Source organism: Nycticebus coucang, chromosome 23, assembly GCF_027406575.1.
Source record: "Nycticebus coucang isolate mNycCou1 chromosome 23, mNycCou1.pri, whole genome shotgun sequence".
In the NCBI taxonomy this organism is placed as follows: Eukaryota; Metazoa; Chordata; class Mammalia; order Primates; family Lorisidae; genus Nycticebus; species Nycticebus coucang.
The window spans coordinates 29746376-29764580 of record NC_069802.1 but is presented as its reverse complement, the minus strand read 5'-3'; the positions used below and the strand labels follow the sequence as shown (position 1 = coordinate 29764580).

Below are 18205 nucleotides of genomic sequence, written 5' to 3'. Positions count from 1 at the left end.
CCTGTTCTTAGGCACCTTGTAACTTTCTATGCTGGTGCTGGGTGCCAGCAGAATCTCACTGATTGTATTTTGATTATGCTTTCAAAGGAGACACAATCTCTTTTCCTTCCCCCTTTAGAAGTCAGAAACATTAGGTAAAAGTGACATCAGAAATCCTTTGGTTTCAATTCTGCTGAGAGATAGTGATCACATTTGTCCAGCTTTCCAAACCTCGGTTTCTTCATCTTTGAAACAAGAATAATAATTATCACATCTCATAGTGGTGATGTTAAGTGAGATAATGTACACAGTTTCACAAAATGCTCCCCTCGTAGCACTTAAAAAACTATTTCTGTGTGTTGCAACACACCTCACTTATATTTCAAAAACTGAGTTTAGGAATTAGCTGAGTTGCTAAAGCAGAGGTTCTCAACCTGTGGGTCATTACCCCTTTTTAACAATGAAAATACATTGCAGCATTAGGAAGGTTGAGAACCACTGCAAAGTTTGCATATAATAAATTTGACTTTTTTTGCATTCATATTTGCTGTCCCTTCACTCTGATTTTCTTTGTCTCATGGCATAGGATCAAAGGTTTGTTTTAGGGTGTTTTTCATAATTTGTCTGAATCTGCAGAAAAATATCCAAAAATAAGAGGACAAATGAGGAACCAACATTTTTAGTAGTAATTGTTGATCTCTGTAGCATAACAAAGGATTAAATGACCATTGGTATCGCTGCTATACATACAAACTTTATTTAATTGATGTAATATAAAATATTTGCTTTAAAAATGTTGGAATAAAATCATTTTAAAAAGAGAAATTGGAAATTGACCTGAGAAGAGCCAAAAGAGGGAGGGAATTAGTTCTGCTCTTGATGGTTTATGTCTGAGCAATAGGAGGTTAGAAATGATAGAGTTTTTAAGGGAACATTTGATTGAACTCTTCTTCCAGCAGCTAACCATACCTTGTATTTATAAAGACATATAAATATGAAGTGTAAAACGTTCGCTAACTTTGATAAAATTGTGTACATCTTGTTTTGAATTAGATGAAAGGTGGTGAATGTTAATTGAATTGAGGTGAAAGTTGCAAAAAGTAAGACCCTATAACCTCTACTAAAGGACCAGAGTCATAGGGGCAGTCAATAATTTAAGACAATGGTTGTCAATAACGCCCTTCAAATTGAGGTTAAGAACCAACATTTCAGAAGCAGTGGTCGTTTTGTGCAACACAGAAGTATCATGAACCCCTCTGAAAGTCACCCTGAGAATAGCTGGTGGTACAGAGCAGATGGGATCCCTTTTCATCTTTGCCTTGAGAAAAAAAATCTCAGAGAGATACATCTCACAGCTTTCTGAAACGGTGACTTACAATCTAGAGAATTCGCCAACAGCCCTATGATCTTGTGGGCAGATTCCATCTAGGAAGGATGACACACGAGATAGATGTCACTCTGCCTCTTTTCTCCTTCAGCACAATTAGTTGTCCCTCCTCTGAACAGTGGTTAATTAATTGACTCACCTGGTCTGTTTAATGGTGCTCATTCATTTTGGCTTCCATAAATAATATTATGCAGTGTCTTTGAAGTCACAGCATGCTGTGCTCCTGTCCTGGGACCATTGTATTTTTAACGTTAACTCAGTGAGAGTTCTTATTGTGCCATTATCTCTTCAAGCCACCGAGAGATTTTCTGGAGCATTAGAAATCAGGCTACTTTTTCTCTACTTTATTTAGTAATTCTTTTGCATAATAGTTTTGCATAATCGTTTTGTCTAATAGTCTTTAGAGAAATTCTGATAAAAAAACTTTTAGTTTTGAGAATTTAATTTCTGGTTATTGTGCAAGAATCTCCTCTGTAAATATTTTGGAAGTTTCACTTTTTATTTTAATGTTTGTATGACCATTTCACCTTAGTACTGATGGAGGGCAGAATGGGAGAACAAGAGCCAAAAGTTCCCTGAAATTCTTTTAAAGCAAAAAAAGGCAAATTTATCCTGTTTTTTCCTACATGTATTATTAGCTGTCTTACTATTATCTTCCCTTTTTGTGTGTGATACTACCTTGATTTATGTTCAACACAGAAATGTGTCATGGTTAGTTTGGATATAGTAAAGATCACGCATAATAATTTTCATGAAATAATGATAAATTACTTGCATTCAGGGCAAATGTGTTATACATATTTTCAATTTTCTCTCAGCTTTAGGTATTTTAAATAGATAAAATGAGCATTTAAAATAGTGAACTGAACACAATGGCCAGCTTTTTTTTAGAAAAAAAAGAAATAAAACTCAGGCGATTAGTGATATTTAAGAAATGGACTTTAGGGCCGGGCGGGGTGGCTCACGCCTGTAATCCTAGCACTTTGGGAGGCTGAGGCGGGCAGATCACTTGAACTCATGAGTTTGAGACCAGCCTGAACTAAAGTGAGACCCCCCCTCTACTAAAAATAGAAAAACTGAGGCAAGAGGATTGCTTGAGCTCAAGACGTGGAGGTTGCTGTGAGCTATGATTCCATGGTACTCTACCCAGGGCAACAGCTTGAGACTCTGTCTTAAAAAAAAAAGAAAAAAAGAAGAAGAAGAAATGGACTATATAAAACTATGTTTTTCTTTAGGAAAAATAGATGAGAAGGCGAGTTTCAGCTTGATATTATTTTGAATTATTGCTTAGGAATTTTAGACTGTTATTTATTTTCAGAGGAGTGATTCAGAGGGTATGTGCTGGAATTACACCACCTGAATTCAAGTCCCAGCTTTCTGTTTTTGAGGTGTGTGCCTCTCTCCAGAGCAGCAGAAACAATGGTACTTACTCACAGAGGTGTTGTGAAAGGGAGAACCAGAGAACTTGTAAACCATCACATTGTAAGCTTAATATGTGCTAGCTGTTACTTGCAGAGTGAATTAAGAGCCACTGGGAATAAGAAAATGGTAATAATAATTAAGAAAATGACAGTGTTAGCACTCAATCTGAAATGACTTTCTCACAATATACAAAATTGTGCTGAGGTAGACCCATTAACAAGAAAGCTGGTAGCAGCTGTCTTGTCAACTTACATCTTTATTTGTTTAAATACGTTTATTCTTTCCAAATTCTAGGTGATTTCGGGAATGTGTGGGGTGAGGGGAAGTAGGCAAGGAAGCTGTCCCTCTGCTATGGGACGTATGACAGCAGGTTTTGTGGAGCTTTGGTCAGCTGCAAAGTGACATGGAACCTATGCAGGTCCCCCAGGGAGTATGCCAGAGAGTAAGTGGCCTGATGTAGACTGTGTATGGTAGAGCTTTGCCGAACTGCATCAAAGTGCGAAGAGAATAGTTTGTTCTCATGCAACATTTCCTAAGAACCTACTAAGTGACAAGGAAGATTAGGAAGTGTTGCATGAGAACAGACTTCTCCCTGTGCCTTTTGATATAGTTCAAAACCTACTAAGTACCAAGAAAAAAGGAAGGGATTTAGTCTTTATCCTTAGAGAGCTCACAGCCTAGTGGGAAAGAGCACGAATAAATATTATACAGCACGAGGGACTCTGACCGGGACACAGCCACAGCATTAATTTTAAGTAGGAGCCTCCAGAGAAGTTTCCCAGAGGATGTAGGAAAGTACCATTTGCAGGGGAGAGAAAGCACTCTGCATGGGAGCTATCTCTGCAAGGACTAAGGCCTTGAGGAACGTGCTTATTCTGACAGGAGACTCACAGAAGAGATTTATCAGTCTGGTGGTTTTAATCACCTCACAAAGCCCATCTCTGCCATTTCAGGCATTGGGATTGGCTCTTTGGGCAGTGGGGGTCCTTTCAAGAGTGGTTGCTTTTCTAGAAAGCGTTCTCATACCACAATAGCAAATATTTGTCATCTGTTTTTGTTTTTTTTTTTAGGACAAATATAACAAAGTAATAATTAAGCTGTAATTTATTGAAATTGTGTCATGGTAGACTTTGGAAGTTCTCCTCAGAATCATGCCCAACAGAGAACAAATGAAGAAAAGTTTTGGATTCACTTTAAATTTCACCTTGTTTTGTATTTTATCCATAAAAATAGTGCAAGTGGGAAGTAAATCTGTCCTTTCACCACTGATTTCACCATTTGTCCCCACTTGTCTTGCCACACATTTTCATTAGCATGCATTTTATAAGTGCTGAGAATGTTTCTGTAGACTTTTTATTTTATTTTATTTTTGGATGACCAGCTTCTTAGTAATATGTTCACGTAACAAAAGTAACAGTTACCATTGTTGCCTCATGATATTTTAGAATTGCAAGAAGTTTTGAGGTTCACCTGGTGCCCCTTCTCATCTAATGGGGAATTTCCTTTAATTCCATCCTCCGCAGGAAAAACATACAAACAACAATAACAAGAACAACAACAAAAACCATGTGTAGCCTCTATTTGAATATGTTTGGGATAAGGGGTTGAGAGTTTTCATTTCTTTTTTTGTTTTTTTACTTTTTTTTTTTGGCCAGGGCAGGGTTTGAACCCGCCACCTCCGGCATATGGGACCGGCGCCCTACTGCTTGAGCCACAGGCGCCGCCCAAGAGTTTTCATTTCTGAATATCTCTAATTCTTCAAAGTTCTGCCCTATAATCTAATTTCCTATAATCTACTTTTTAGCAGTTATTACAATCACATGTCACATTTCCACCCTCTGGGGACTAAATAAGTATAATTCTTGCTTCTACCTGATGGTCCTTTCAGTATGTTGGGATTGGCATGCTCTCTTTTCCTGTCCCTTTAAAGTTTCTTTAAGACTTAAAAAAAAATACCTCTGGTTTCTTCCGTGTGATATTGGTTTCTGGAACTACTTTTCTCTGGAGTGAAGCAGTTTGTAAATCATTTGCATGCATTTTATATCCGCTTTTTATCATTTTATTTACATTTGAGAAAAGCAGAGAGATAAAAATTATTTTTAATTTGATGTTAAGTTATATATTTTCAAACAGATGGGACTGGGGTGTTAGTCCATCAAAGACGGGACTGCCCCCTCTTTAGTTAGTAGATGTGCTTATCCCAAAACAACTTAGACGCATCACATCAAGACTGAAATTGAGTTAGAGTTGCGACCAAATTCTTTATTAAAACATTGTCATGTCAGTTAAATATTTTAAAACATTCCTTAAACTCTTCTGATTCCATTGTTAGTTATAGCCTTAAATTCAGGTCAGGTTTGGGAGCTGTGGGTTGAGTTTTGAACTTCTGATTTTGCCTTCAGAAACAAATGATGCCAACAGTTTCTCATAGTTATTTTTTTTTATCCCAGTGAAAAGGAAAGCTTCCAAATTTGAAACTTCCATAGCATTGTGTGCTATCTTCCATAGCCCACAATGCTATGGCTGAAGATTTAGGTGATATGGGATAGTATTTGAATTATTTTAAGGTAATTTGCTGCGATGTTTCTGCTGTATATTGAAGTCAGCTATCTTAAGCTCTAAAGTCGGAGTCACAACATCCTTCATTGCTGTGTATGTATTCTGGTTGACTGATGTTGGCACAAGATTAGAGTTCAGAGTTTAGGCCCCAGTAGTCATCATTGGAGTAAGTAAGCATAACGGAAAATTGCTTTAAAGAGTCAGGTAACAAAAGGTATAACCAGGTTTTGATTTGCAGTGCTTCAATTGTTTTGAATGTCATTTTATTCTTTCTTGAAATACAGGATGAGGCATGACACTACCAAATCACAGGCCTCCTTGTTGGGTATTTTCTGTGTAACATAAGCTTTGTTTTGTTTTCTCTAAAGGCGTTTAAACAGAAACCACCTTCAGCTGTTTCCTGAGTTGCTGTTTCTTGGGACTTCGAAGCTCTACAGGCTGTAAGTAGACACAGATAGTTATTGTTGCTTTGGGTAGTACCTTGAGTTTTATTAAATGCGTTTTGGATCTGTTTCCTTGTGCTTTCCTGGAATCTATTCACTCGTAGATTAATGGATTGAAAGTTTGCCTGTCTTGTTTTTTCTTAAGGAGATTTATGATTAGATTTCCAGTCCTACTTTTGCCTCCTTTGGTTAGTATTTTGTGGCTTATTACGCATGTTATAGAAATTGTATTATTCTTTTCTTCTGGTCGTGAGATGATGGTGAGGAAACAGTCAATGATCGCATTCTGAAGGGGGGGATTGCTATTGTGCCTCCTCTCAAGGGGAAGTTGGCAGTGTTTTCTTATAAAGTTGAGGTTTTTAATGTCAGTTTTTTGGGGGGTATTGTTCCTGTAGTCCAGTAGTAGTGTTTATTAGTCTGAAAATATTATTATAAGGCATTTAAAGAGGGCTGTAAAGTTCCTCTTAAATGTTCCTTTTAAAGGCAGAATCGCAAACTCTGCAATATGAAGGCAAGGTTTTCATATCAAATACGTCATAGATTGTGAAAGGAAGGAGTTCTTTAAAGGAGCATAATGTGAATATTAAGGAGAATCCATTTTTCCTCCCTGGGATGCTTGTTTGCTGAGCTAATGTGTAATAGTGAAAACACATTTTAGAAAACTTTTAGAATTAGATTTTCAGCCATATGAATGATTTTGTGCAGATGGGAGATAAACTACAAAGTGTTGGGAAAATAAACAGCTATGATGATTGATGTGTGTGCATGTTGTGAAGGAACTGCTGGGATATAGAGTAAACTGCTCTGAGCGGCCCCCACCTGGATGTTGGGGAAGGCCCATGTGGGAGTGTTTTCAGACAGCAAGAGCATATTGCATTTCTCCAAACTTGACTTTGTAGCCAAGGCTTTAGGGCTGTTATCAATTCCCACGCCCCTGCCCTTATTATAATGAGGATTTGTGTTAGGTCCTCCTGCTACCTTCACTCACCATAGAAAGAACTCCCCCATCTGTGGCACCATTTCTCTAAGAATCTGACTTGCCTGACTCTGTTCCTCTGAGGGTACCCAAAGTCACCTGGCAGGCTTTGTTCTCTTCTTTTTTGTTCCCTGCTGCTTAAATAGCTCGCTATAAGTAGATTTTTAAAAAATCAAATAAGGATACCTTGAAACCATCTTTTTAGAAAAAAAAAAAAGATTAGGAACTCTTTCTACCAAGGGAATAAGATGTAGATTGCTATAAAGATTTATATGTATGTGTATCATGTATGTGTTTCAATATCTGTGTTTAGTTTCTCCGAAGGGCCGCAGAGTTGGTCTTAATAATATTGCACTCTCCACTTTAATGATTGGTGATTGAGAAGATTTTTAAGGAATTAAGTTCCTGCTAGTATACAATGAGTACTGCTAACTTCTGCTTTCCTGGTCGTGTGCATATTAAAACAATACTTAGCAGTCAAGGAAAGTCCATTTTCTATGTGCTATAAAAATATAACTTAAACAGAATATCTGTTATCTGGAATTAAAATGATGAAGTCAAGGAGACACTATCTCTGGGAAACAGAACTGTTTGATGTTTAGTTTGGAGGCATGTGGATCAGCTTCCTGAGGAGTTTTTGGGAGGTATAATCCAGTGCAGAATCCCCCATCTGCAAATTACACTCTGTTCAAGGTGCTTCCGTCTAACAGTATCATGTAGTGAAGCAAGAGATTTTCTATTATGTTTTCTTTTGCTTTTGTAACTTAATGCAGCTGCTATATGAAAGAAAAAGACTTGAAATCTTTAAAAAGGGAATTAAAGAAACAGAACCCATAACCAAAACATCTGTACCCCCACAATATTCTGGAAAAAACAAACTATAAGCCAATGTTTCCTAACAAATAATGGCAGGTCAATAAATGGGGGAAAGGGTAGTTAGAAAATATGTTCTGTATATTTATGTTCCTGTTTCGCTCAAAAGACTTACCCTGGGGAGTAATAGAAGTTAAAGTTGTATTTGTTAGGTGGAATTAGTTGCCAGAGGGATGCAAATATTTTGATAATTTGGATATATCTGAAATTATACCTTGATGTTTTGATGCTTAATATTGAAAGAAATGCTCCTCTTTCTTTGGGAATGTGACCTGATATAGGTATTGGATGCACGTAGGAAGCTAAAGGTGTAATTTTATCTGCATCCTTACAGCAAGAATCTTCTTTTGAGTTGAGGAACTCTGGCCTCACCTGAATTAGACTTAGATGAAGGGTAAACAATGATACTTCTCTTGAGTGATAAGTTACAAACTGCACGTGAGAACTGTTTTATGATAGGAATTACTAATTAAATTTAATGACCATTATTAAAAATGAACAGAGGATCAAAAGCTTGTGAAGTTGGTGGGAGCAGGTTGAGATTTTCTTTGTATGATTGGAGTGCCCAGTAGCACATCTGAAACAGGGATTCTAGCAGATTAAAAATTTGCACAAACCTACATGCAAAAGTATCTTTCAAAATGTTCATTTAAAAAGGAAATTTTTTTCAGAAATATACATGACAGGAAAAACATGGGTGCAGAGGATTTGACAAATAATAGGAAAACATGTTGGGGCAAGGGAAATGTTTGACTTGTTGCATATACTTACGAAGTGAACCATGGTTGCACCTGTAATATAATAAAGAAAAATATCTAGAACTAACACAATAAATTAAAAATTTATTTTCTCTCTATACCTTGTTACAGGATGCTAATATCTAAATGTATTTCTTTTCCTTATTCTACCTTTTGCCCATCCTTACTATTATTTTTCCCTAATAATGAATAAAAAGGATATTTTTTAATCACCAAAAAAGTTGACCAGTTTAATATACTGTATAGTTTACATACTGATGTTTAATTTTTAGCACTGATTTGCTTAGATTAAAGCTAATCTGATGTACTGGACAATAGGTTTATTGTCTTTGAGCTTTTGTAATAAATAAATCATCTTTTGACCTGGAGCTGAAAATAAGATGCCAGGGGAAGAGGCCAACATGCTTTTTGCAAACTCTAAAAGCAATATGAAAGAAAAAGAGGGTATACTGAATATGAATTATGATTCGACACGGTCGGTTGCTGCGAGCGGCCAAATGTGCTTTTCCTTTGCTGTCTGCTCCAATTTCTCTCTGGACGGGTTGAGAGAGCACTACATGTTCAGGTCAAGACGTTTGCTCAGAAATAGTAGTACAGTTGCAGCTGTGTTTGTTGGAGCAGGAGACTAGTTTAAATACCATTACCACTTATCCAGTCCATTAACAGAACTCTGTAAAATAATACCAACTCTGCATAAACTACAGGACAGTGTAATAAAATTACAAGAACTTGTTGACAGATGGCAAGTGTAAGTAAAGGGAGAGGAAAGTAAGGAACGATGGGTTGTAGGTTTTAAAAAGACAGCATACAGTTTTCGTAACATATGAAGAGACTTTATCCTCCCCATTGCTCCTCCTCTTACCAGCCTGAGAGTGGAGAAAATTAGTTTTAGAGAAATCTGGAGCTGGTTAATGGAAAAAGAGGTTGCAGCGAGTTTTGAAACAACTGATTGTGATTGACTGAAATTTATGAGTAGCATCCGCAGATCCTCCTGATAAACATCTCATTACAGGTGGCTTAGGAGTGAGGGATTCACACTTTCTGTTTCGAGTTTGCAGCTACTAATCTGAGCTCATTAGGGAGGAACGGCATTGGTCGTTCTGCGGTTAGGCATTTGGTTATAAATATTTGATTTGTGGTTTCCAGTTTATTTCTTTGAGTATTATTATATTTACTCAGCTCTTCTAACATAAGCTTAAGAACCTAAAGCACTTTGTAAAAATTCATTTTTCACTTGTATCTATTGAACCAAAGCTAGACAAACAAACATAAATGCATATATCTCAGTGACTCATTCTTTTTATTTTTAATTCCTTAAGTATTTTTTTTTTTTTTTTGGTTCACAGTGGTATTTATTATTCCCTAGGGCGTTTTGGAGCAACTACATTATCTAACATTATAAATGGAATTTTTTAACGCCAAGGACATTTTGTGTGACCTACTGAATACTTAGCTAAGACAAGTAGATTTTGACTGCATGATTTGATAGGCAGGTCATAAATTCATTTGCCGTTAGATAGGAACTCAGATCCTCAACATTGTTTTTGATAACTATAAGTGGAACTTTTTAAAGAGAAAAGCTTAATTTTTATTAAGGTACTGAATTGATTGGCTATGTGTAACAAATATATAACTAACCTGTCTTTATTTTCCTTTCCTCCCCTTTCCTCCAAAGAAGGAGCCTTAGATTTTTTTTTTTTTTTAATATTTATAACACATGCTCATTGTAGAAAGGTTTAGGAAATTCAGAAAAACCTAAAAGAGAAAATAAAAATTATTCATTATTTCACCACCCGCTAAACAACCATTTTTATTCTTGCCAACGATTATTACCTTAGTTGTATTTTTATGATTCTGCATACAAATATTGATTATACACATATTATGGAAATATTTTTTTTTAATATCCCCAGGGTCTAGTATAAGGCTTGACCTTTAGAACCTCTCAGTAAAGTGTTTGATGTATTGAATTAAGTCTCCATTGGGTTCAGGGTTTGTAACTGGAATGAGCAAATAGTAACTCTGGGAAGGCATTATGAATAATGGAGAACCAAATTAAATTTAAAGGAAAACTTGGCTAATTAAATGTTTGGCCCCCTTAGGGTTTCTAATCACTGAGGAGTTTCAGTAGACACAGCACAATCAGAATGATAGCTTTTTCACTATCACTTTTATATTTCACTTTTATGTTTGAAAGTATCCCTTAATTTAATACAGCACTACAGTTGCATAAAACTAACGCTCCAGTTTTCGGATGTCAGTTTAGTCTCGTAGGATTCTTGTAGTCCAGCATAAAAGCAGAATACCACAGTGGAGCCCGTGTAAAAATTCCTCTTGAATTAATTTCTGCCAACTCTGATTAAAGTGTGGGCTACTAGAGGTGTCAGGTGCTCTCGTTCGCTGCTTCATTTTAGTCTTGGCCTCTTCGCCCCCTGCCACAATAAATCCGATAGCGGTTGTGCAGGAATTGCAGGTTACTGTTGCTACGGTTACCGTTGTCCAGCCAGATCGAGATCATTACTCATCTAGGGAGCTGCCGTGATAGCTACCGCTGATTTCTGTTGCTGAGATTGCCAAAGAACTCCGTGTGCTGAGGATGAAAGTTCTTCAGCAGGTGGCGTGTCTGTGTTAGGATTATGTGTAAGGAAATGATGTGTCCTGTGCTGATGCTTTGCTATGGGGAAGAGCCTGACTTTTCATCTTGGAAACAAAGAACCAATAAAAGTGATGAAACTTAGAAAAGTGTTAACTTTCTGTTTTTTATTACCTGAATAATTTATTGATTATTTATTATTGTTGGGCTCAAGGACTCTGTTTCTGCCATTTAAAAAATGGAGATATGCAAGGAATATTTAATTTTAAAAGATTAGCATTATATAGCCAATTGTTTGTTTTCAAGTAGACGGATGAATGACTTGAAATGCTGGTGTCTGAGCGCACTTTTGAGTAACCGTCACCAGTGCCATGAGGAAGAAAGTGCAAAGCATGGAAAAAGACCTGCTGTTTGGTTTCCTTTAAAAAAAAAAAAAATCAACGCGTAATCCTATGATTTAAAGGTTCTAAATCCAGTGAAGATTAAAATTGTTTTCGAGATTTTTGCCAAATACAATCTTAATTTGTATTTGCCAGACCTTGTGTATAGAGTTTTTACTTCAAAGGGATTACTAGTGGAAGACTCGTTGCTAGAAAAAGCCCCAAATTGGCAGGTTTCTGTTGTTGCCAACCCTCAAAGTATGAATTCCATGGCATAGTTCATGGCCACGGGAAAATGAGGTTCAGGAAGGTCCTTACCACTCAGTTGAACTTATTTAAATGACTGCTTTCCGAAATGGAAATGCTTCTATCCCCACCACCAAGTACTCCTGTATGACAATTTAGATTTGGCGAATACTTTGATGGATGCTGGGGAGAAACTGACAGAATATGTGGGCCCAAATAATATGTCGTATTTGGGGATTTTGACCATTGCTAACATTTCACCTGTAATAGGTAAATTAAAGCCTAGGATATTCATTAAGGGGAATCTTATTTTCTGAAACATGAATTCAAGTATATGGTTTTCATGTTAAGATATCTTATCTTACAATATCAGGCAATATTGCAAAATTTAATTGTAAAACTCATGCAATGGTCACCGCAATCTCAAGGTTTTCATTTGGAGATTGAAGTTTACATAAATATTTCTGCAAATAAGTGTTTATAGGGTTTTAGTAATATTTTAGTGATTTTAATGTAGTTATATATTTATATACATGATGTTTTAAGACACTGAAACTAATTTATCATAAGGGAGTTGGCTAAACATGTAAATGTCTCTTCAGGTATTTGCAGTTTTGTTATCTCTGGAAGTTAGTGGATACCCTAGAGGCAGGTTTTCTTACCTATAAAGTAGGAATGATAATACTATTTATATTCTGGGATATGGCAGCCGTAATTTAAGTTCTGTATTCCAAAGAACATGATCAGTTTTAAAGTATGTTAGAAACCATATTTGTATTTGTATTATCCTCTTATTGCAAAAGAAAGGAAAATGATGGTCAGTCTGTCTGGTGTGTTTGCAACTGGTCCTGAGTCAGCAAAATTTCTGGTTCTGTTGCCCCCTCCGTGGATTTATCCTCAGTGTAAGAACATGTAAATATGCATAGTTACATTAATGTTGTAATCATACAAATTGACATAAAATGTGCATTTGTACCATTTTATTTCTCTTTACTTAAAAGCAGATGGTATACTGTGGCCAGGATGTTCATAAAAAAATTTTTATACACTTAGTTGATGATTCATATATAAAATTCATATGTAAAATGAATTAGGGTTTAAAAAAAAACTGTGATTCAAACACTACTTATGGTAGTCCACAGATTTAAACTTCCATATTGATGATGTTTTTCCTGAATGGCATTAGTTAGAAAATCCCAAGTAAAATCCTTAAAGCAGGGGCCCTCAAACTTTTTAAACAGGAGGCCAGTTCACTGTCCCTCAGACCATTGGAGGGCCAGACTATAGTTTAAAAAAAAAAACAAAACTATGAACAAATTCCCATGCACACTGCACATATCTTATTTTGAAGTAAAAAAACAAAACAGGAAAAAATATAATCACACTGCCTCATGTGGTCCGTGGGCCGTAGTTTGAGGACCCCTGCAAAGTAAAAGAAAACTATTCTGAAAATTATTCAGATTTGCATAAGTTGTTAAAGAACATTTAGTACTAATGAAAACTTTAATTTCTACAATGATATAATCCATTATCTTGTAATATATAAACACGTTTTGATCTGTGGAACGTTATGATCTTTGTACATGCTGTACATGTGATTTTAAGTGCATTTTTTTTTTGCCACACATGATGTCAAAATCCAGTACAAATAGCAAATCTTTTAACACTTTAAACAACATGACATGATGAAATAGGTTTGAACCAGAAGTTGTTTTTGTTTTTATTTGGTTTTTGTCCTAATTCTAGTACTTCTAAGTATAGAGAATTATAGGTAGGCGTGTATACCTTCATTACCTATTACCCTTAACCGAATAAAGTTAATTACTATCACTGAATTCTCTACAGAGAATTAACCTTAAAATATTTGAAAAACTATTGTATGAAAACCCTTTGAACAGAAGTTTAAAAAGAAACTAAATCTTAGAGAAGAAACAAATGAAAAATAAAAAGACCTGGCCATGGCAATACCCATGATCTTGGGTACAGCATAGCAGTGTGAAATGTTATTAAGGGAACATCTGTGTCTCTTGAAACATTCTCCAAAGGAGAGTTTACAGCTAAGTATGGCAACTTGATTTAAGTGTTAAAAAAAAAAAAAAAGCTTAAAGGAGAAGTAAATAAGTTAGGAAACAGAATGGGAAAAAATAGCTTTGCCCCATCATGGAAGGTTTCTTCGACTAGTGAAAGATTAAAGCTCAGAGAATGTGAATAGCTGAGAACAGCTCAGAGAAGGGTTGATTGCTTCCCCTCCAACAGTTCCAATTGATTGAAAAAAGCCTAATTTAAAGTTCTGTTTGTTCTATGTCTTAAACCATCAGAATTCTCTTTTAGGACCGGAGAAATGCTCTGGAGGAAAAAGAATCCAAGGATAAAAAGTCATTGCAAGCCAACAATCGTTCCTAATCCTCACAAAATGCTGGAGAAATTAAATTTATTCTTTATTGCTCCAAGTGTTACCTAGGTCACTGGGCGATGGGAAAATTGGACTGGAAGTCGAGTAGGCGCAGCTTTGTTTTGTGTCTACACGCTTAACCTTAGACAGGACGAGCATCTTAGAGTGTTGTGGGAACTCGGTTCAGAGCATTAACACCAAGACTTTTATTACCCCGGGATTTATAATAGGCTGTGCTGTCAGGAGATGAAAATGTTGTGTTTACGTTTCAGTGTTAAATGATCATTTAATTAACACCTAAGGAAAAAAAAAAAAACTTGTGAAATTCTTAGCAGCTTTTATTGTTGGTTTCCTGGGAGTTTTAATATCCAAGTTTCATTGAGATTTCTTTTTGTAAGCAGAGACACAAAAGACATTATAAACTTTTTAAGGAAGACAAACAATTTAACCTTGACCCTTTTTTCTCTAAAATATTAATTTAAATTACATTTTAAATCTGGTATACTTACATAAAAGGTTTTTAAACTAATATGTTAAAAATGCATCTTAATTGAATACTTTGGTGTAAACACTTATATGTAAATATTATTTAAATGGAATTTTTAAATTTCTACTGTAAAACATTTGTAATTACTAATTGCTTTATCTCAATAAGTTTTAGATGCATAAATTAGCAATTATAAACATTTTGTATCTTTTGAACCAACACTGTAGTTACATTGTTTTATGAATCAGGCTTAAAGTAGGTATTCATAGGCAAGAGAATTCTATGGTAAAAAGGCAAATAATTAATATGTCACTTTAATTGTTATTTAATTTGGAGGTGGTAATTATCATGATGAGATAGGTGTAGAATAGACAATATTCTGTTTCGACAGTATTTTATGTATGTGAAAATTTTAATTCACTTTTTTAATTACCAAAAGATTAGATTTTGTCAAATTCTTTGATTTACTCCTGTTCTTTATAAGAAAGTTAATGTGACCTTGAGGCAAACTAATAATATTTGGAAAATATGTACTGTCAGATATTTTTCTAAAAATATTAGAATTTATAACTTCTTTCATTATTTTTCTGATTAGGAAACTTTTATCCAAGCATAAAAAACTTAAATGTATTTACCAAGTTACCTGCTGTTACAGTGAAATCTTTTAATATTTTTCCTGAAACAAATATGTGATTCTAATGTAGTTTTTCTATCTAAGTACACTATTTTTATTTATACTGAAACAAAACCCGCTTTTCCCTGTTTTTGTTTTAAGTGTGAATCCAAATACTTCAGGATAAAACCCACTTGCTACATTATTCATGGTAGGAGAGTGCAAGGAATATTGAATGTTATTAAAATCACTTAATAGAAAGCCCTGCTTTGAATTGAGATTTATATTCTCACTCAAAGAGTGCTGCTCAGCCTCCTGTAGGCCCTTTCTCTGATGTTATGTGCTCCTTCCTTCTATCAAGTTACAGCTTTTCTTCAAAACTTCTCTTATTTTTTTTAACCCACCTTGATCTTTTCCTTTCCAAAGCTGCTTCTCTACCCAGCCTCTTATCACAAAAATACACAAATAGGAATATTTCTTTTTCGGGGAGGAGTATTTCTTTAAATCTTATCTTCTTTACGTAGCAGCCACCTTGTAGATGAGGTGTTCCCAAGACACAGAATGTCTAGAAGTTTAAAGCTGAAAAAGAGAAAGTGAGGAAGAACAAAACTTGGCTTTTTCTTTTCTTTTCTTTCTTTCTTTCTTCTTTCTTTTTTTTTTTTGAGATAGAATCTCACATTTTTACCCTCGGTAGAGTGCTGTACCATCACAGCTCACAGCACCCTCAAATTCTTGGGCTCAAACGATCCTCTTGCCTCAGCCTCCCAAGTATCTGGGACTACAGGAGCCCGTCACAATGCCTCTATTTTTAGAGATGAGGTCTTGCTCTGGCTCAGGCTGGTCTTGAACTTGTGAGCTCAGGCAATTCACCTGCCGTGGCCTCCCAAATGCTGGGATTACAGGTGTGAGCCACCATGCCTGGAAAAGTTGGCTTTTTAATGCACAGGATAGTGAGTGTATTTTATTTTATTTTGTTTTATTTATTTTATTAAATCATAGCTGTGTACATTAATGCAATTATGGGATACAGTGTGCTGGTTTTGAATACAATTTGAAACGCTTTCATCAAACTGGTTAACCTAGCCTTCTAGCCTTCACCACATTTTCTTAGTTATTGTGTTAAGGTATTTTTATTCTACACTTAGTAGATTTAACATGCACCCTTGTACCATAGGTGTGTGACATCATTTGTTATACCTACTGACATTCCAAGCTGACCAGGTGATACGTGTGTGGGAGGGGGAAGAGAATGGGAAGTGCTCAGACCACTTCACAAAGATGAAGAATAAATATTTAGGGAAATTACAGGAAATTTTATTCAACATCAATAAATGTGTTGCTTTCATGCTAAGAAAATGCTGTGCCTTTAAACTGAGAACGTAAGTATTAAAAGTTCATGCACTAGGGGGCAGCGCCTGTGGCTCAAAGGAGTAGGGAGTCGGCCCCATATGCCGGAGGTGGTGGGTTCAAACCCAACCCCAGCCAAAAACTGCAAAAAAAAAATAGGTTCATGCACTAGCTATTTGGAATCTGTGTAAAACTAAGAAGAAAGATTTTAGTTTTTATTTTAGATGTAGACTCCAGGTTTGCCTCTTAAAGTAAAGGAATAATTGCTCTGCATATTATACGACGATGCTGTAAAAAACATTTGAGAGTTACTCTATTGAACCATTTCATGCATTGAGGATGTAGATAAAATACCTAGAAGTATTCTGTATTGTACTTGGCAGTCATTAGTTAAAATTAACCTCCCACTTGTACCTAACTCTTCCACCTGGCTTTGAAGACCCACCGAAATCTTGTTCTACGTTATCTCTTCAACTTTGTCACGATGTCATAAAGTAGATGCTGCATCCCAGCCGAGCATATTTTCCAGGTGCTAGCTGGAAATTCCTAGCACATTTCTGGACCCCTTCCTTGCCTCTTTCTTCAGAAGTACAGTTTATCCTTATGTGAGACTCGCCTCCTCCATTCAAGCTTTCTCCGCTGCTTCCCTTGCCTTCACCGACTGTTCATTACAGTGCAGTGGTTGTGAGTGCAGTCTGTGGATTCAGACGGCCTCGGTGTGTGTCACTCAGTACCTGACAGTACTAAGAGATTGTTCCTCACGCGAGAGTTGTATACAGTATTCCTTCAATGAACCGGGCTGGGTACATTTTTTTTGCATGTAATCAGGGATATGTACTTTATTTTGTTTTTGGTTGTTATTATTAAAACTAGTATTATTGTGTTCTGTCTCATAGAGTGTGTTGTCCCATTTTATTCTCAAATTATAGAGAATCGCACATATGTTAACATCGCAAAAACTCCTGTCTTATGTTTATCTTTGTTTCACATGCAGCATCTAGCCTAGTGCTGGTTGGTTTATAAATACTTTCTGCCTGAATGGTTGATGGAAATTAAGCTGGGGAAGACACTAAGAGTGATTGAAATATGTTGGGATGTGAAAAGAATGCTGGTTATAATGATAATCCTAGCTCTACTGAACACTACCTGCAGATGGAGGAAGGTTACTTGATCTTTCTTTGGGAATCAGAGTTGCTTTTTTTTTTTTTGCATATAAAGTATACAGTAGGTGAGATCAGAGAGGGACCACGTCCAGTGTTTTCACCCTCACATTGCGAGAATTTAACATAAAGCCTCCAAATACACAGCTTAGGGGATGTTCAAAAACAACAATGCAGGGGAGGAGAGCAAAATATATCTGAGATTTTTTCCAGCTCTTTTTCAAAAATATATAGGGAATTCCTCACAGGACTTACAAGAATTATAATGGTGGGATTATTCCTGGCAACAAATGAGGAATTAGATAATTAAGTTATGGATGAGCAATTTTGCGATCGTTCTCTCTCTTATTAGCAACTTAATAAATAACAGCAGTTTCTTTGCTAGATAAATAGAGCCTGCTTACATTTTTTCATGGCTTTGCTATTAAATGTGAATTGTTTGAAGGGTTAGGCTTAAAACAATGATGAACGGAAATTTGATGGTTATACTTTATTAAGTGGTTATCTTGATACTTGATAATCCCTCAGTCTGGGGAAAGTGATATACAACAGAATCACCTGCCTCTCAAACATTACTGAGTTAGTATGAA

General features: G+C 35.9%; 1 protein-coding gene across 4 annotated transcripts in view; it reads left to right on the top strand.

Moving 5' to 3' along the window:
* SLIT2 (slit guidance ligand 2) overlaps positions 1-18205 on the top strand; it is a 363506-nt gene that overhangs the window by 11712 nt on the left and 333589 nt on the right. For 3 of the 4 annotated variants that reach the window (XM_053577755.1, XM_053577753.1, XM_053577757.1), the window contains exon 4: positions 5716-5787. In XM_053577755.1, the coding sequence (XP_053433730.1) occupies positions 5716-5787 (72 nt within the window). Of the gene's footprint in view, positions 1-5715; positions 5788-18205 lie in introns of those variants that run through there. The other variant, XM_053577756.1, reaches the window with a different exon arrangement.